The 22107-nt window shown below is 32.8% G+C and overlaps 1 protein-coding gene across 50 annotated transcripts in view; it reads right to left on the bottom strand.

The window, feature by feature from the left end:
- The window catches only part of LOC139521940 (rho guanine nucleotide exchange factor 18-like), a 159869-nt gene that overhangs the window by 111843 nt on the left and 25919 nt on the right, over positions 1-22107 (bottom strand). For all 50 annotated transcript variants that reach the window (XM_071315706.1, XM_071315702.1, XM_071315709.1 and 47 more), the window contains 2 exons: positions 17204-17431; positions 3530-3612 (listed from right to left, as the gene is read on the bottom strand). In XM_071315706.1, the coding sequence (XP_071171807.1) occupies positions 3530-3612; positions 17204-17431 (311 nt within the window). The remainder of the gene's footprint in view (positions 1-3529; positions 3613-17203; positions 17432-22107) is intronic.

Raw genomic sequence — 22107 nt, 5'->3', positions numbered from 1 at the left:
ATTTTACGATCGAGAAAACTATTAATATTTGTGTTAACCTCGATTAAAATTTACAATCTTTAACTTAAAATTTGAGTTATCAGGCGCCATCAGGCACACTACACGGACATCAAATTATTTTCTGCAAACACTCTACTTCAGAGTCATGTAATCTGCATAATCCGATATTTCCCGATTTCCTATTTCTAGTGATAAAAACATATTAGACAAAACTAAAAATAATCTTACCTTCTTTCCAAATACAGTTATTTTTCTTTTGTCATTCTGTTAAATATGGACCGATTTTTAAGATTGTTTCAGCTGTAGTCTTTAATTATTGAATAGAAACAGGTGTCGTTATTCATGTAGCGATTCGCAATTAGCCACGGGAGTTTCCGTGTTTATTTACATTGGTAGGTAGATTAGACCCCCGATAACAGATCACGTGATAAGATCAGTTTCTGTAAACTACACACGCGAGGGCGGCATCGCAGATACCCCACAAAGGAGTTATCACATACTTGACATACTGAGTCGGAACCTTTTATTTTCCAAAAGAAATCAGTGCGGTGCGAATGTGCTAATTTTTCGTTGGAGTTCCTGTCAATATAATACTTCCATGTTACAACCATGCACAAGGCTAAGGCCTATCAAAGTTCCTAAAAATCAAAATCGTACTTGTATGTAGAATTTGTCAAAACCAAGAAATAAAGAAAATAATGAATCCACTCTAATAAAATTGGGAATGGAAATGGGGAATGTGTCAAAGAGACAACAACTCGACCATAGAGCAGACAACAGCCAAAGGCCACCAATGTGTCTTCAATGTAGTGAGAAACTCCTGCACCCGGAAGCATCCTTCAGCTGGCCCCTTAAAAATATGTATACTAAACTCCGAATTATACACAAGACTACATCATATTGAAATTTCTGTTTTTCACTACCAGGCCTGGGGCCATTACATTGCAATGTAATGCATTACATTACAATTACTCTCATAGTATGATTAAGATCACATCTCCAATAAAACAAAAAAAATTATGTACAAGAATTATTACCTCCCTCTAAATAAACATTACTAATGTTATTTTACCGGTACAACACATTAAAACAAGAGGTTGTACATAATGGCATGCAAAGAATACGCCTGAGATTGGTTTAGTGGGTATTACATGGATTCAAATTCAAAGTACCATCAAACAGGAAGTATGTGCATGGTAGATCTGAAAATTGCTCACACAGTACTACACAACATTATAAAAGAATCAGGAAAAATATCAAATCATTTTATTCATAAAGAAGCTGAGTTATATGTGAGAAAAATTATGGAATAAAAAAGTAAAATCACAAAAATACTGCACTCAGAGGAAAATTCAAGATGGAAAGTCCCTAATGAAATGGCAAAATCAAAAGATACAACACATCAAATGAATGGATAAAAACTGTCATATTCCTGACTTTTTATACAGGCACTTTTTTATGAAGAAACCTGGTTTTATACCATTCACTTGTATTACAGTCGCATCCATTCTATTGACAAGATACGTGAACAAAACAAACAGTAACTGATAGATAATACTTTATTGCAAAAGTGAAACCATGACCAGTTAAAATGCAAACATAATAAACACAAGTGCCAAGAAACAAACAATACATGATAAATGTGTTAAACAGATAGAAGAATGGATGGACAGATGGACTGACAAGGAGAATGCAGTATACCACTGTGAGTGGGAGTATGATAATGTCTATATCAATAATAAGACAATTATAAACTATATCACACCACAACCAACATCATAACAAAAAATCTATGATACAGCAGACATAAAAAAAAACTACTAATTTGAGGCAATATTATGATACTGCATTCAGAAAACATCTATCACAATTTTTGTTCGAAACAAATGTTTTAAGAAGTTAAAAAACAAAAAATACCCAATTGTCGAGGAAAATTTAAAACGGAAAGTCCCAAAGCAAATTGCAAAATCAAAAGCTCAAACACACCAAATGAATGGATTACAACTGTCATATTCCTGACATTGGTACAGGCATTTTGTAACAGAAATTGATGCAAATATCACATACATTTCATCTTTTATCTAGATTGAAAATATGTTCCCTAAATTAGCTAAAACATTGGAAACTCATTCTAATTTACGTTTACAAACGATATGCCAAAAAAAATGACTAGTAATTCCAAGACATTCATATTTCATGGTAGTTTGGTCAAACCAATGTGATTGGATTTGCAATGAGGCATTTTTCCAAATAATAATTTTAATAAGTCAAATCTAATACAGGGATAAATAAAAGAAAATTTATTAGTCAAGATGTAAAATAAAGTAGAGGTCAAGACCAAATGACCACAGTGTGACAATATGACACCAATTTAAGTTGAAGATTAAGTAGGAAAGAGAATTAATTCCTCCAGGGATCAGATTAACTGCTGTTATAAGGTCACCATTTTGATCATTTGACATTCAGATCCATGACTTTGGATTATGAAACTGCAAATAAACAATGTGTCCTTTTGTAAATGTCAAACAGTGCATTGAATACTGATCTACATTCCTTTTCGCTGCTAATTTATCTAATAATACCTTTTGAATATATAGCCTTCACAATATGGTTTGTTCATAAGAAAACATTCTTCAAAGCATGGTTGGAAAATATAATGACTGATGTATTTTACATTTTAATTCAAAGCAGATTACAAAGATTTAATTGCACATTTATATATAAAATAAAACAAATTAATTAAAAACAGATTTGGGCTCCTTAAGGGCAATAGTCACATGTCAAAAGAACCACTTTTATTGCTGTTCTTCATCTGAACATTAAATTTAAGATCTTTGATGATGGGCTAAAGAACTCAGAACCTTTAAGTATGATCAAAACAACACTTATGACAACACAGCAGTTATTAAAATACAAAATTCAACAAATTAAATTGTTTCTCATATTACATGTTAAAATTTTATCAACAGTTTCATACAACTTTTATACTTTTTCTTCATAACTTTTTACAAATAAAAGCAACAGGATACATTTAATATTAATTATTTCTATAACTCCTTCAAACTACAGTAACTTGATACAAATCTAGAAGCCAAGTACAAAATGCTAGTTAGTATCGTACTAAAGCAGATAAATACATCTGTACTGAGAGAAAAACACTTTCTAGCAATTTCAAGAACTCAATCTTTAAAAAAATAAAAGTGGAATAATGGCTGGAATTGCAAACCCTATTGTGAGGAAAAGACACAATTGAGCAGCTAAAAAGGTTTCACAAAAAGAAAAGGTAATAGTCAGAAAATGTACACTGAGAAGCAGTCCAGAATTTAACCTCAAATGAGTCCCTAAGGAATAATGCAAAACATTTGTTAAAAAAAAAATACATTGTGCAAGGGGTCACTAAAAAAAAAGAAGTTTCAGTAAATTCTATGCTTTCATCTCAGGAACTACAGGAAATAACAATACATGTACATCTTCTAGATCTACAGGTTCTTGAAGACTACAATTTGAAAATATTATTAAGAAATCTTACCTGTTGTATAAACTTGTTTCTATGGTAATCTCTCAAACGAAAAATCTGTTGGTTAAATCCATGCAGATCAGCTAGGCTTCCTTCTGTAAAAAACCAAGAAAATACTTTCCTAAGAATTACGTACCAATACCTTTCACAGCTATACCAACCAATAGCAGAGGCCAGTTTTAATGGAACACAATACCATTTACATATAAATGGCCATTTTATATGAGGAGTCCATTTCAATCAAAAGTTTCCAGAATTTTGTATGCACCAATCTATGCCGAAATGCACATATGAATGAATCACTTTCACTACAACTATTTAATGATAAGGCCTTTCACTAGTAGCCGAAACATACATACACAGATCTGTTATAATTAGACAACCAATGATAAACCAGGATTTTACCTGTGTTAATCAATACAAATCACCTTTCTGATCAAATTGTGCAACCTTTTTCCCCAGCAAGATGTTTTGTGGTATTGGAGATAAGCATCTGTAACATTATGATCAGCTGATAAACAGAAATCAATTTCATGTGACATTAAGAGATTTTATGACATGATTGAATCTCCTTCATACTGAATATAGGGTATTTTTTTGGTTCTATCTGCAGCTGGCTGTTATTACACTAATTTTTGAGGAGGTGGTTGCATACAATACATACAATACATACTGGACAGGGTAACAGTTGCCATCAATTGGCATTTTGTTTAAACTGTTGAATGGGAAAAATCCATGAGACCATATTACTTTACTGCATGCAGTCAACCTTTTGGGTAGATTGCAAACTATTTTTATTTTTTCTTCAACTTGATGAACAACACATTTAGGGAGCTACCATTTGATTTTTATGGGGGGGCTAGGATGAAAAATTTTGTCCTGCATTTTTTTTTAGTTGTAATCTCTGTCCTGCCTTTTTATTTTTCACTCTATTCGGTCCTGCCTTTTTTTTATTAGTTTATCCTGACTTTTTTTACCTAAATTGTCATCCTGCCTTTTTTTTTGGCAAAGTGTCTCATCCTGCCTTTTTTTTTTACTCAAAACTCCTGTCCTGCCTATTTTTTTCAAATTTCATCCTAGCCCCCCCCCCCCCCATAAAAATCAAATGGTAGCTCCCTTAGAAGTATTGAATTCTTTTTAATTAACTGTGAAGTTAGAGGTTATATAAGAATACCTAAACAAACAAAAAAATAGAACTAAATCAGGGAATGTATACAAAATGTTTGAGATGAAATTTGAGTTAACCTTTATATGTATACATCTTTGATAGCAAAGGATTTTCTTAATCAAATACATCTTTTATTTTTATCTACATACTTGTTATTCTAGTATAATCTAATAGATGAATAAATTATGTCATGATTGAAAATTGGAAAAAAAACTATCACATTTCCAACATAAGTAAAACAATATATGAGGGGATAAGATTAATCAATTTTCCATTTCCTGTATATATATACAATAAACTAATAAGTTGAACATCATGACATACTAATAAATCGCCTTCTGATAATTTATAACCTTATTAGTTTTGCTAATATCTGGAAGGAATTGAAGACTTGGTCAAATTAACACGTAGTAGTGTCAGACACAGAGGATCTATTCATATGGATAGTGTCACTTCCGATCCAAAAATTAAAGCGTTCAGGAGTAGTTGATAACTTTGACACAGTTGTTACATATAGGACATTTCATTGAAAAATGGTGCAAAAGCTATACTCCCACTAGATTGATATCAAAACCTGACTTCCAATCCTGTCAATTGCCATTTTGCTTAGAGACATTATTTTGTTGGAAGATATCTCTAAATTAAACCAACAGGCTCAAACTGTGACAAATGTTGAACTTGTCTTTTTTGTTTTTCTTAAGGTTTGTTACCATAAAAGATATGCAAGATTTTGAACTTCAAACACATTAATAAAGTAATTGGGTGGTACAATATCAATGCAAAAATCATGTTTAATCTCATAATGCTCACAGTACATTAATGTTCCTTGGGACCGATCATCGTGGTTTATAAATAGGAAAGTCTCTTGAAAGTTATTGCTTCAAAATCTCCTTCAAAGAAACTGTCAGGTTTGAATTCAGCAGATTTGCTTCATATCACATCCTTTTTGTTAAATTTTTCTGTCCTGCTACAGATTAATGTTAATTGGAAGCTTTCTTTTGTAGTTATCAGCAGAGTTAAGCCTATATCTTGAGGTCAACTTTGGAAAGATAAAAATAACCTTGTAAGTGACCTTGAGTTGACCTTTACCTTATTTCAAGTTAAAAATATATAAACAAGGTTAAAAATCATTAATAAATACAACTGGCTCTTGCTTTAGAGTGAAAGAAGTAACTACAAGATACACGATAAGTACACAGTATAAATTACCAAACGAAAGCTTGGTACCAAATATTGAGAACCACAGGTTTGAAGAAGCTAAGAAAAATACATTGAAAAAGTTTTTATACTTGCATTAATGTGTAGAACATGTATGTATGCAGCAAACACGTAGTGACAGATCTGAAAATGTGTGACATTATATAATATCTCTTACAATATGAAGTGGGGTACCAAATATCATATAGCTCTAATTTATAGTTGCTGAGAAAATTGGATGAAAATTTCTTATACATTAGACAATGTAAAGAACAAACAAATATAGACAAATCTAAAATTGTATCATCCTTTATTAAGCTTTGTGCCATAAATATGAAGAAACTCTCAGTTGTAATGGCTGAGAAAAATGCAATAGACATGTGTGATAAAATAATAACAGTCGCTTTGTAAAATGCAACAGAAATGTGTTATAGAACAATAATTGCAATGAAAACCTCATTTAATGAACATTAAAATTGATGATTGGCTTTAAGGCTCTAACATAAATGCCAGAAAGAAAATTGAGAACACATAGGCCATATGTATGCAAGATATGAAAAATTCAGGTCTTCTACCTTCTGAAATATACAGGTTTAGACAAAGAGCTAACATTGTCGCTGGGTGAGCATCCCCTTATCCTGCTTTCTGCCAAAATTTTAAAGACAGGCCCATGTGAGCCGAAACAAAATCGTTTTAAAATGACCACTTTTACACTGCAACAGTTTTTACTAAAACGTTCTTTTAAAAAAAAAACCCACAGTCAATCAATTTTAATGGTAATTGCCATGAAATAAAACCAGAATAATCTTGTTATAATTGTTGTGTGGTAGAAACCTATTTTATTCTACATACAAATTCTACAGAAGTGTTACATAACCTTTAAACAAACAAAACTTGCACTAAACTTAATTGATACTAATGTTTAGACCATTATTTTTAAAAGGAAATAATAGAATATTAAGTGTCACAGTTTATACCATAACATGAAATATCCCCATTACGGTATTCCTTCTACCGTTAGTGTAACGCAACCACCTACGCCAATCCACAAGATTGATGGCTCCCGTTTTATTCAACTACTAATGATAACAAAGGACTGAAATACATGCCGATAAATATCAAATGAAAATTTTCCAATATAAAGATTTGCTATAACCATTATCTAATCTCGTTTATCAAATGATGGTGGACGTCTCTACTTCGTTATTCCTATTTTATATACTGTCTTAGTTCAATTAAATGACAATGCGTAAACTGTAAGCTTTTTGTACCATGTAACTTTGCTACTTTGTATTCCATTTGTATTCTAATATAAACAATCTGTTTCTTTACCATTCAAACTTCCAATAAGTTTATTATAAGAAATATTTACTTGCACTGAAGAATCTGGTACTCAAAACAACAATTTCTTTTCATTCTGAGAGTTTCAACCAATATCCACATCTCAAATTTATTCCAGAAAATACTTAACATTTTAGTACTAAAACAACAAACAGTTCGTTGTAAGAAAGCCAGTCCTTGTACTACCTTTAATAATAAACAATCGTCCTAACATGGCCTAAAAAAAACTGCTAACAAAAGTCAATATTATCCTTTCAACAAATGTGGAAAGTACTCATAATGCCTTTAATAATAGTAATGGTCGTTACTAGGCCTTCAACAATGAACACAAGTCCTTGAAGAGTATTAGCCTTTTGTGTTGTGAGTTAATGCTTCTTGCTTTATGAGTTGATGCTCTTAGTGTTTTAAGTTCATGCTCCTTGTGTTGCGAATTTATGTCCTTCATATTGTGAGTTTTTGTGTTGTGAGTTAATGCTTCTTGCTTTGTGAGTTGATGCTCTTAGTGTTTTAAGTTCATGCTCCTTGTGTTGTGAATTTATGTCCTTCATATTGTGAGTTCATGCTTCTTGTTATATGAGTTAATGGTTCTGTTGCTTATTAGTTTATGCTCCTTGTGTTGTGAGTTATTGATCTTTTGGTTTAAGTTTATGCTCCTTGTGGGGTTTCTATTCCTTGTGTTGTGAGTTCATGCTCCATCTATTATGAGTTTACTGCTTTTTTTACGGCTCATTGCTTTACGACTGTGATGACAACTTCAGCTGCTTGCTTGCTTAATTTTTTTTAAATTATATATTACCAGTACATCTACTTATAAAGTCTGATATGTCTTACATCTTCCCCTTTCTCTTTTTTCCATAAGAAAACTAGAGGGTCCAAGGACCCTGTGTCGCTCACCTGATATTTTTATTTACAATTGTTACATGATAAATGCAACTGTTGTACTGTCGTTTAGTTTCAGAGATATAATACTAAAAAGTGCATTTGAAACCTATGCTTTATTTCAGCCATGTGGGCAGGCAGGGTCATCATACACAGTGGTCCCTGGATATCCTAGTGGTGATTTAAACCAAGTTTGTTTAAATTCAACAGTTGTTTAAGGGGAGAATTTTTGTAAAATTTATCTAACAAGAAATGCAAAGTAATGAGAAAGTTGTGAAGTAGTTTTGTTGTTGCGCAACATCCCCCCCCCACACTTTGCCAAAAAAACCAAAAAGGTAATAAAAAATTATCATATAAGGGCAATCTATCCTATTAATGATTTCTGCAAAATTCAGTTGATTGTGCAAGGGTTGTATAGCCAGCTGAGGTCATTAAAAACTCTCTTTCTTTTGTTGTTGCAGATAGATCTTGACCTGATAAGCAATTTTACCACATGTCAGATTTGCTCTAAATGCTTTGGTTTTTGAGTGATAAGCCAAAAACTGCATTTTACCCCTATGTTGTATTTTTAGCCATGGCGGCCATCTTTATTGGTTGGCCGGGTCACCGGACACAATTTTTAAACTAGATACCCCAATGATGATTGTGGCCAAGTTTGGTTTAATTTGGTCCAGTAGTTTCAGAGGAGAAGATTTTTGTAAAAGATAACTAAGATTTACGAAAAATGGTTAAAAATTGACTATAAGGCAATAACTCCTAAAGGGGTCAACAGACCATTTTGGTCATGCTGACTTATTTGTAGATCTTACTTAGCTGAACATTTTTGCTGTTTACAGTTTATCTCTATCTATAATAATATTCAAGATAATAACCAAAAACAGCAAAATTTCCTTAAAATTACCAATTCAGGGGCAGCAACCTATCAACGAGTTGTCCGATTCATCTCAAAATTTCAGGGCAGATAGATCTTGACCTGATAAACAATTTTACTACATGTCAGATTTGCTCTAAATGCTTCGGTTTTTGAGTGATAAGCCAAAAACTGCATTTTACCCCCTATGTTCTATTTTTAGCCATGGCGGCCATCTTGGTTGGTTGGCCGGATCACCGGACACAATTTTTAATTTAGATACCCCAATGATGATTGTGGCCAAGTTTGGTTTAATTTGGTCCAGTATTTTCAGAGGAGAAGATTTTTGTAAAAGATAACTAAGATTTACGAAAAATGGTTAAAAATTGACTATAAAGGGCAATAACTTCTAAAGGGGTCAACAGACCATTTTGGTCAGGTTGACTTATTTGTAGATCTTACTTTGTTGAACATTTTTGCTGTTCACAGTTTATCTCTATCTATAATAATATTCAAGATAATAACCAAAAACAGCAAAATTTTCTCAAAATTACAAATTCAGGGGCAGCAACCTACCAACGGGTTGTCTGATTCATCTGAAAATTTCAGGGCAGATAGATATTAACCTGATGAACAATTTTACCCCATGTCAGATTTGCTCTAAATGCTTTGGTTTTTGAGTTATAAGCCAAAAACTGCATTTTACCCCTATGTTCTATTTTTAGCCATGGCGGCCATCTTGGTTGGTTGGGCGGGTCACCGGACACAATTTTTAAACTAGATACCCCAATGATGATTGTGGCCAAGTTTGGTTTAATTTGGTCCAGTAGTTTCAGAGGAGAAGATTTTTGTAAAAGTTAACGACGGACGACGACGACGACGGACGACGGACGACGGACGACGGACGACGGACGACGGACGCTGGACGCCAAGTGATGAGAAAAGCTCACTTGGCCCTTCGGGCCAGGTGAGCTAAAAACAACATTTTAATCTTTTTTTAATTTAAATTTTTTGCATGAACAAACGAAGGTGTACGTATTTTCCTTTGATTTCTTATTCATGCAAAAAAAAAAATAAAAAAAAAAGTTTTTAATTTTTTTAGTTCACTAGTATATACGTACTATCAGTCATTGTAGACCACCTATGATTCGGCTCCTAATGACAAACAACACAACAGGTGTTACAGATCTAACATCCAACAATGATATGTCTAAATCATTTAGGCCAATACAAACTACTATCAAATCAGATATAACTTTCATCTTTAATAAACACTGAAGTTGGCAATATATCATGTATTGTGTGTGTTTCTCATTCTGTGTCTCAATAATACGATCAATCAAGGTCAATACAGACTATAAGGTTCAAAGTCTAAAGTTCTCTGTGAAAAAAAATCTTCAATTTATAGGACATTAAAGTGTTAAAGTTACAGGAAATAAAACTAATTTGAATAGAAGAAAAATATCCTGTTAAAATTGCAGAACAAAGGATATTTTTATAACTACATGTACAATGCATCTTGCTACTAACTTGCTATTAAAATGACACTTTTAATCAACCCTGTGTGATCTTATAACAAAACAGAACATGTAATCATAGTTTTACTGTTTAAATTCTTGGTATCTCAAATGTAGTGTAAATGCATTTAAATATTTCTTCCAATCTGCATTCATTTTTTTTAAAAGCACATGTTCTCAGAAATATCAGATGAAGGTATGTTTTTAAAAGTTGAACAGATTTCACTACAGCTTTTTGATATATACAATATCATAACTATTCAAGAAAACTATGTGATGTTAAAAATATCCCAAACAAAATGAATGTTCTATTTCTTCCTAGTGTATTTTATCTGAATTGTCACTTCTCCATGATCAAGGTCTATAAATCTTGTGTTTATATTTATATCCTTGGATCTTATAACATATTCCTTTGGTAAGAAGTCTCCTAGATTCAACACAAAGTTCCCTTCATCTGAAGATGAGCTGGATGTTTCGTTAATATTGGAATCATTAGTACAATCAGTATCAGGCTTCAGAGATCCTGTATTGAAGTTTCCATTTTCCTTTACATAAACATTCTCAACTTTTCTGTATTTAAATTGCCTCTGCAAGTCTTCTGTTTTAACACAATCCCTCTTTCTTTCATTGTGAAAACATCTAATATGTTTCCCTTTACACATAATAGACTGGTTACCAACATTTTCAATATTTTTAAATTTTTCGCAATTCAAGCCATGACTTCCTTGATCATGATGATGGCAAGGCAATTCCTTATTCTGAGTTTTTGTCTGGTTTGTTATACAACTGTTCCCTTTACTAGTTCCCTGTTCTGAACGATACATATCTTGCAATACTTCCTTATCTGTAGGTTCACAACTGCTGGTATCTTTATCTTCAGAAAAACTGTTATCAGAAATCTGGTTTGACAAACGTTCTTGGGCAATCAGCTTCGGAACATTAAGAAATCTGAAAGCATCTGTCAAGGACAAAGTCTCACCTTTTGTTTCATTTGTATCATTAGTTTTTTCCAATTTTGGAATATCCATATTTTCATCCTTTACACTACCAGAAGAGCTGCTTTCTTCCATTCCAGTTGCAACTGGTTCCTTTCTTAAAACTTCTGTTACCTGACTGTTAATCTTGCATGTGTCCTCATTGATCTGAATCAAATTTTCTTTTCTGATCTTTTGAATACTGTTATTACAGAAAGAACCTTTAATGTTCCCTTCTTCCATTATTCTTTTAATGTATGATCTTAAACTCTCTGTTCCTAAAGGTGTATCTTTAAATAAATTTTTGTATCCAGGATGAAAATAAAACACATCCTTAACATGAGGATTATTTTTAGAAATTGAAGATAAATATTTCTCCAAGACTTTATAAAAACAACTTAGATTTCCAACGTTTTCATAATATTTGATATATTTATACTGTACAAGTTTTCTTCTCCAACCTTTAGCATGTTTAATTCCAGTTAGAGACCTTGAGAACTGAACATATCGTCCAGAACTGTCCCTGCAGAAAACAAACTGGCTTTGTTTCAGATCCCTATGTTCTTCTGGTGAATGAACCATAAAGTACTTGCTATTGTAGTAGAATACACAATAACTCAAACCCTTACTGGTATTCATATTGAAAATCTCCTTATCCCATAATGCAATTTCTTGCTCTACTGAAATAAGATCGACTGTTTTCTTCGTTTCCGGACCAGCTGGACGTTGCTGATGACCTATTGACCACACAGAATCACATAACTCCTTGCTATCATCAAGAACTCTATTCAAAAGTGATAGTGAGGGCCATCCAGTGGTCCTCAAGTATCTTTGGACTCCTAATACTAGGCCTTTTAGAGTAACATATGAATACAATTGTCCAGTTTTAGACCTGACCTCAGATACAAATAGTTTCAGATAATTTCGAAATTGTTTTTCAGTTGTTAAAACAGTAACTTCTTCCAACTTAGGAATATGCACACATTCTGAACTTGCTTGTTTGGCATTCTTTACTTTTGCCCATTCATTCCAGAGATTTTTTGCCCATCCTGTGTTATTGACAGTATTTTTGAAATATGTTTCATTCATCTTTGAAGACTTTACACAATATCCTCTCAAGTCAATATACTATCATATCTTACTAAATAAAATCCTCTCTTTCAAAAGATGTTACTGTGTGTGATATTATACATATAAACCAATAAAATGTTTTTCAGATACATTCCTGAGGGCGTTAGCCAGATTGAGTGTATCTAATTTACACCAAGATAATATCAAAATGATAGATTTCAATGATTTAGAAGGGGGTTGTTCATCATTTTGACCTTTCGTTAAAGAAAAATTTGATAAATACAGAGTATCCCATAATCCCATTACAATTAATGACAATTTGGTGTAAAAAATGGAAATGCTCAAGTTTGAGAAGTTTTGAAAGTTTAAGAACACCAATCCATACAGTAAACTTGTTACTGAGACTTGATAAGATAAGAGGTGTATGGAATTTGTATTTAAAAGTTACAATGGGGCTCTGATGAGTTTTAGGTCGCGTTACACCCTGATATACAGGTAATTAAAATTGTTTCTTAATTTACTATGGATATACCACATAAAGTTGCACTCTCCCTCCAAAATTTTGAGAAAAAAATATTTACATCATAAAAACGCATATATCACTGTCTACCATAAGGAAAATTTTCAATCATCAAATCATGACTTTTTTATGCAGTTTAATTGCCAAATCTGAAACTTTTGATGATAAAAGATAACAGGTCTACATAAATGATGGTTCTTTTGTTCATAAATGTTTCAAACAGAATAGAAATTGATAGAGAATAACAGAGTCAGCCAGTTCCATAGAAGTCTAATCTGATCAGACAGGAATTAGATGAGATATAATCCATTTGCTTTGTTGTTAGATTTGTAGCAATTTACATAAATTGGGGTCATCTTAAATCAGGACTACAAATATAATCATATTTCATAGAACCTAATTACAAGGTTTCAAATCCCTCAAAGTGATTTGTACTTATTCTTTTTAGGACTGGGGTATTCTATTGGTAAAACCTATGACTTTTCAAATTGGCTTTGCTTTCGAAAAAAAACACAATATAAAAATATAACAAACTAGATATCATTGAGATGGGAGCCAATAACGTGGGGTAAATAAGTTGTATGGATAATCTGATATGAAGCATTATTTGAAGTTATTACATAGTCTCATGTGTGATTTTGATCTAAGATTTTAAGTTAAAACTGATAAATATTCTCATCTTACTTTCATAGTATAATAGTGATATGACTGCATGATGTGAACTCATTGTTTACTACTCTAAGGTGACTTCTGGATATATGGATTGATGTTTTAACAATATGTTTAAAGGTGCTGCCCAATTGATATTTGTCACATATTTTTAGAATTATGCCTTCAATATATTATGACCCACCAAGTATAAAGTATGAAATATTAATGGTTCTCGAGAGGTAGAGCGGACACAATTTGTTAAGAACAACGAACGGATGGACAGACCGACAGACTGATCTTAGACCTAGGATGCATACATTATGACACATTCTCTTGTGTTGGTTAATATATATGTTAAGTTGAAAATGTTTGTCAGGTATAAAGTATGAAATAATAACAGCTGTCCTCTCAAAATATAATGTGGATCAAATTTGTTAGCGATGGACAGACCAACAGACAGAAAGACCTTTGACCTAGGAAGTGGTACATACATCATGACACACCCTCTGGTGTTGGTTAAAATGGATGTCAAGTATAATATTTGAAATCATAACGGTTCTCAAGATATAGAGCGGACACAATCTTCACCACAGGACACAGGGTTGTCAACTGAAACCAAAGTTTTTTTGACGTTGACCTTTGACCTAGGAAGTTGTACATACATCATGACACGCCCTCTGGTGGTGGTTAAAATGTATGACAAGTATATACTTTGAAATCATAACGATTATCTAGATATGGAGCGGACACGATCTTCACCACAGGACACAGGATTGTCAACTCGAAACCAAAGTTTTTGACCTTGACCTTTGACCTAGGAAGTTGTACATACATCATGACACACCCTCTGGTGGTTGTTAAAATGGATGTCAAGTATAAACTTTGAAATCATAATGGTTATCTAGATATGGAGCGGACACGATCTTCACCACAGGACACGGGGTTGTCAACTGAAACCAGTTTTTGACCTTGACCTTTGACCTAGGAAGTTGTACATACAACATGACACACCCTCTGGTGTTGGTTAATAATCATGTTAAGTATTAAGTATGAAATCATAACGGTTCTCTAGATATGGAGCGGACACGAAAGTGTTAAGGACGGACGGACGGACGGATGGACAGACGGACGGACGGACGGACAGACTGATCACTATAGGGCGACCCGCCGTCGGCGGGGCCCTAATAATAAAATAGGAGATGTATAACTTTTCCATGCGTAAAGTAAATCTATTATTGTTCCATTTCCATCTGACAGTTTTCTCCCTAAAATTCAAGATTTCTAAGTAAAAAAGTTCATCTGGCTATGTTCCCACATTTTAGACATGTATGTAGTAGATATTATATAGACAATGTTTTTGACATACTATGGACAGGATATTTATATATAAACATTACTTTTTCCCTAGATGTGAAATACAATGTATGAAAATGATCTGTGAACACATGATATAGCTGCTACCAACTTATTTCCCCTAAATGAGAAATGTAGAATGATTCAAACCAGACAACTGAAGGCCTTTGTACAGTAAATATAAAATATAGATTGTCTTGGTGAAAAAGGCAATAACAAGGTATTTTTCGATAAGTAGTAATATGCCCAAATATATAGACAAATATAAATCAGAATGTCTTCAAAGCTAAATCAGTGAGGTCTTTAATTATGGGTATTTTTTATTCCCTTGTATGTACATGTATAAAAAAAACATTCAAATAAACAACCAATTACTAGTATTGACAACTTAATCTGTGCTTTCTGGTTAAAATCTGTTGAACTACATCCCCCTGTGATATATAAAACATTTGTGGTTAAAATTTTCTGGCAAGCAATCCATTGTGTACTCTTGCATTGAAGCGGGAAAGAACAAAGATCAGAAAAAGTACATGGCATATTGCACTGTTAAGTGCATTAACATTGTTAAGGATAAAGAACTTTAAAAAAAACTATATTAAAGATGCTTATCTAACCTTTTCTTCTGAAAAACATAACAAATTGATTACAACCAAACTATTCGCCATTAATGAATTACTCAATAACTCATTTATTCCGTAAGTTTCGTCTCCATCTGTTCTACAATCTGATTTGTGAATCAATTAAGAAGAGGTTGATGTCAACGTCCACGATAAACAAACAATATCCAAGTCAACATAATGATGTTCCAGCATTTTACGATTGCTGCATTTCTATTTATTATACATTTAATTTGCAGTTTCAACTGCATTAGAAGTTCTTTTATATTTATTTTGCGGTTTTATCTGCATTGATGTTTTTGCAAGATTATTATATCTAGTACTTCAAATTATGAAATGTCAAAACTTTTATCAAATGATGTACCACACTTCAAATGATAAGGACAAGAAATTTTAATACTTCTAGAGATTTAGACAGACTGCAGATAAATTATAAGTTTTCATACAATGCACAAAACCAAATCAGAATCAGAGTCAAATAAGAGGAAATGTAAACAATAGGTAACTATGGCAACTTCTGCTTTAATGACTTGTGAGTTGTGAAATATCTTACATGACTTGAGCATATATAGTAGCAGACTCTTAAGAAATAAACTCTTTTGCTTATTTTTGTGTCATTGGGCTGCTATCCCATCAAAGTATCTCATATCTCATTTTATCTGAGGGCCCTAAGTTACAGATTGGTCTAAAAGAGGGACAAAAGATACCAAAGGGACAGTCAAACTCATAAATCTAAAACAAACTGACAACGCCATGGCTAAAAAAGAAAAAGACAAACAGAAAAACAATAGAACACATGACACAACATAGAAAACTAAAGAATAAACAACACGAACCCCACAAAAAACTAGGGGTGATCTCAGGTGCTCCGGAAGGATAAGCAGATCCTGCTCCACATGTGGCACCCGTCGTGTTGCTTATGTGATTTCAACTACAGCATTCATTAGACTGTCAACATTTAGGTTGTAAGTTAGAAACCAGCATGTAGCAGGTGCATTAACTTGACTATGATCTTATTTAACTAGGATTCCTAGTTTCCAGCCAAAGATTGAAGTTCTGTCCTGTTTCCTCCACATATTAAAACTTGCCACCAAAATGTAGCCAAGAGTGTGCACAGTGATGTTAGGGATTGACAATCATTTAATCTCTATCTTCATTGATGATATCCAGAACAAATGTATTATTTACCAGTAAATATATATACATTTGAACCAAATAAGGGAGCTACCATTTGATTTTTATGGGGAGGGCTAGGATGAAAAATTGTTTCCGCCTTTTTTTTTAGTTGTAATCTCTGTCCTGCCTATTTATTTTTCAGTCTATTCGGTCCTGCCTTTTTTTTTCTTAGCTTATCCTGACTTTTTTACCACAATTGTTATCCTGCCTTTTTTTTTGCCAAGTTACTTATCCTGCCTTTTTTTTAACTCAAAATCCTGTCCTGCCTTTTTTTCAAATTTCATCCTAGCCCCCCCCCCCCCATAAAAATCAAATGGTAGCTCCCTAAGAAGAGCTTGTTTTTAGACCAAATTTCCAAATATATGTACTCACCATAACCAGCATTGGCTTCTATATTATTGTTTGTGCTGTATTCCATTCCCTCAATAGATGTCCTTCTCTCACTGTCAAGGTCACCTGGAGTTCCATCCTGATCGGCCATTTCGTTTTCAGGTTTATCTAAATCCCCTAATGTTTCTATGGCAACATGAATGTCTTTTGATTTTTGCAGGATATCACTGAACGAAGAATCTGCATTTTCTTCCAAATTGTTACCAGTATCTGAAAGAAAATAGGGAAAAACAATTAATTTTCTTGTATTTTAAGCTCATTCTATCTACTCTTTGACAAACCATATTCTAGTAGCAACATGTTTCCATGTACCATAATGCATTTTCCATTCCAAAGACAAGTTTGAAGTAAACACAGTTATCAGAATAAAATGTGTTTAACAGCTTTAATAGATTGGGACAGAACACTTTTGTTTGAATATAAAATACTTGATTGAATAAGCAAGGTTATCTAGAAAAATCAACTGATTCAGAAAGCATTAAAAACTAAAGACTATGAATGTAATACAAATATGAAGTAGTTCTTTTCCCTCTTGACTTGTCGCATAAGAGTTTTTTAGTTTAACAAAATATTTGCTTTGCTTTATTTAAAGTCCCAGGTCACAGAAAAAATAGGCTTTTCTCCAGAAAAAAAAAACATCAATCAATTTTAATGTAAGCATTGTTAAATCATCATTACTGGTATTTTGCTTTGATTTATTTAGTCCCAGGCTGATCAATTTTTATGTAAGCATTGCTAAAACATAAAGGTTATTGGTATTTGGTAATTGTAAAGCAAATCTGATTCAAAAATATCATGTTTGGTTCATTCATCACATAATTGTTCCTCTTACAAACATCAGTCTTAACTGAACTCTGAAGAAAAGTAAGTCTTTTAAGAGTTGTCAAGCTCACAAAGGATGATGTTGGCAATATTTCTTGGATTATATTGGTTTTCTATAATAGTCTCAATATAGTGCTCATTTTTGCCTTGAAATGATGTAGATTGTTATGAATCAAAATCTTTTTGTCAAGTATTTGGCCTTTTTTTCACCAGGAAGTATGGATTTACATTTATTGGAACTAATGATGAATGATTATTTTTGGGGATCTGGGATGAAATGCTTAATTTTTTCCAGGATGAGACCATTTTGCAATACAAATTTGCACAGTAAATGAACACCTAGCTATATATATATATAGTGGTCTAGCGCACTGGATACAGTACAGACGATTTGGTGTCACGATATCTCAGTAGCATGACTTCGAAATCCCGGCGAGGGAAGAACAAAAAATTTGCGAAAGCAAAGGAGAAGGTCCGGTAAGGACCGATTTTGGCCTCAAATTTCAGGTTCATCTGACAAAGTATTTTGGCCACTTTTTGTACACTTAAGTGTCTATTTTATTTGAATCAATTAGTTTTTGTGAAAGATTTTAACTGATTTAATCATAAAAAACGAACCGATTCAAGCTGAAATATGAAAAATCTACCAAATATGCCGAAAAATGTCACTTTTCAGATGGTTTTTGTCAAAAATGAAAGTGGACGCATCCGTGTTCATCCTCAACCTTTATATATATTATGTATTATCATAAAATACAACTTAGATTTTAATATTAAGGATGAACATGAATGCGGTCACTTTTGTTTTACACGAAAACCGTCTAAAATTTAACTAAAATACTAGAATTGGGAAGATTTCAGTAATTTAGCATGACTTTGTGGTGCTAGTACCCGATATATTTTCATTGTATTGTCAACCAGATGCTCCGCAGGGCGTAGCTTTATACGACCGCAGAGGTTGAACCCTGAACGGTTGGGGCAAGTATGGACACAACATTCAAGCTGGATTCAGCTCTAAATTTGGATTGTGATTAAATAGTTGACACAGCATAGGTTTCTGACACAGAATGAATGTGTTCTAATGAACTTAAAATTTTTGTTTTCTCTTAGAGCAATTCACTATGCTGTTGAATATCAATCCTCTCGTGAAATTGGGGTAAAAACTCTAATTTGGCATTAAAATTAGAAAGATCATATCATAGGGGACATGTGTACTAAGTTTGAAGTCGATTGGACTTATGCATAAACTTCATCAAAAACTACCTTGACCAAAAACTTTAACCTGAAGCGGGACAGACGGACGGACGAACGGACGGACGGACGAACGGACGGACGAACGAACGGACAGACGGACGGACGGACGCACAGACCAGAAAACATAATGCCCCTCTACTATCGTAGGTGGGGCATAAAAATGTTTGAAGAAATTTTCTTTTTTATTTATGAAATTTCAAATGAGAAAAATTGAACCCAATTTTTTTAATCACATCCCCCTTTCCCTTATTCCAAAACTAATCTCAATTAAAATTTCTAATGGAGTTTGCAACAATAACTACTCATTTAAATACATCATAAAATATGAAGATGTAAAAAAAACTGCTTGTTATCACTGAATGTTATTTATTATAATTTATCAGTTGGTAGTAAAAAGTGAATATACATTGTATATTGTATATAACAAAGATTTAAGTTGATTCTGGACAAAGAAAGATAACTCCAATTAAAAAAAAATCTTGCTATTGCACAATATTTTGCAATTAGATATTTCTTGCTTACTATTCTGGACAAAGAAAGATAACTCTAATTAAAAAAAAATTTGATATTTCACAATATTGTGCAATTAGATATTTCTTGCCATTGCGCAATACTGTGCAATTGAAAAGACTTGCTATTGCACAATACTTAATATAATAATTTTAGATCCTGATTTGGACCAACTTGAAAACTGGGCCCATAATAAAAAATCTAAGTACATTTTTGGATTCAGCATATCAAAGAACCCCAAGATTTCAATTTTTGTTGAAATCAGACTAAGTTTAATTTTGGACCCTTTGGACTTTAGTGTAGACCAATTTGAAAACAGGACCAAAAATGAAGAATCTACATACACAGTTAGATTTGGTATATCAAAGAACCCCATTTATTCAATTTTTGATGAAATCAAACAAAGTTTAATTTTGGACCCCGATTTGGACCAACTTGAAAACTGGGCCAATAATCAAGAATCTAAGTACATTTTTAGATTCAGCATATCAAAGAACCTAACTGATTCATTTTTTGTCAAAATCAAACTAAGTTTAATTTTGGACCCTTTGGACCTTAATGTAGACCAATTTGAAAACAGGACCAAAAGTTAAGAATCTACATACACAGTCATGACAGTTAGATTCGGCATATCAAAGAACCCCAATTATTCAATTTTGATGAAATCAAACAAAGTTTAATTTTGGACCCTTTGGGCCCCTTATTCTGTTGGGACCAAAACTCCCAAAATCAATACCAACCTTCCTTTTATGATCATAAACCTTGTGTTTAAATTTCATAGATTTCTATTTACTTATACTAACGTTATGGTGCGAAAACCAAGAAAAATGCTTATTTGGGTCCCTTTTTGGCCCCTAATTCCTAAACTGTTGGGACCTAAACTCCCAAAATCAATACCAACCTTCCTTTTGTAGTCATTAACATTGTGTTTAAATTTCATTGATTTCTATTAACTTAAACTAAAGTTATTGTGCGAAAACCAAGAATAATGCTTATTTGGGCCCTTTTTTGGCCCCTAATTCCTAAACTGTTGAAACCTAAACTCCCAAAATCAATCCCAACCGTTCTTTTGTGGTCATAAACCTTGTGTCAAAATTTCATAGATTTCTATTAACTTAAACTAAAGTTATAGTGCGAAAACCAAGAAAATGCTTATTTGGGCCCTTTTTGGCCCCTAATTCCTAAAATGTTGGGACCAAAACTCCCAAAATCAATACCAACCTTCCTTTTGTGGTCATAAACCTTGTGTTAAAATTTCATAGATTTCCATTCACTTTTACTAAAGTTAGAGTGCGAAAACTAAAAGTATTCGGACGCCGGACGACGACGACGACGCCGACGCCAACGTGATAGCAATATACGACGAAAATTTTTTCAAATTTTGCGGTCGTATAAAAACAGCCCATATTTATGTAGCAGAAGCATTCTTCTGTCCAATAAATTACTAAAAGTTTACATTTGAACAATTTTGTAAAACTGCTATATTTTGGGGCCAAAAAGGGGTCTTACTGGACCTACTCCTTTACAGATCTAACATTGTTGGGTTGATGTTTAAACGAGTTGTATATACAGAATGTACACAGCCCTGTATCACCATCACTGCTGGTGATCCCATGGATAAATCTGTTGTAGAGTTGTCACTGGTTCAGACATACTTATATATATAATTATTTCTGTTACTGTATCTTACATTAATTTGTAGGATCCTTTACAATAGATATTTCAGCTGATTTGTAACTATTCTAACATAATTGGGTTGATGTTTAGACAAGTTGTATATATATACATTGTTCCCAATGGTAAACATTTGTAATGAACATATAAAACTGACTTGTGATATTTACTTTATTCTCAAATTAATGGAATTTCAAAGACACAAATGATGGGATAAGATTTATAAGTAGTCCCACGACATATCAGTGAAGAACTGTTAAGATAAGATGAACTTTAATTAAAGCAGTAAAAGGACAAATAAACCAAATTAAGAAGTTTGCTCCTAAACTTTTTGAATTTTTTTCCAGATTTTTTTCGGAATCCTCTGGTTTTATCCATGGATTAACATTTAAAAAAATGCCCACTAACCCCTACTTTTCTTTCCACATTTTTATAACATTATACTTAAAAAGCCATATTTCAAAATCTTATGAAATCCTTGTAATTTTTTCGTAGTTTTTTAAACAAAAAAGTTGCCAATGTTAAGTGTAAGAAAAATCTAGAGAGATTTATTTCCCGCCAAATTTTTAACGGCTTATATCTCGAAAACAAACACACAGACCCTCCATTTTTTTCTGCTTTTTTAG

The sequence above is a fragment of the Mytilus edulis genome, chromosome 4 (genome assembly GCF_963676685.1).
Source record: "Mytilus edulis chromosome 4, xbMytEdul2.2, whole genome shotgun sequence".
Classification (NCBI taxonomy): Eukaryota; Metazoa; Mollusca; class Bivalvia; order Mytilida; family Mytilidae; genus Mytilus; species Mytilus edulis.
This window is presented reverse-complemented; position numbering and strand designations above follow the sequence as displayed.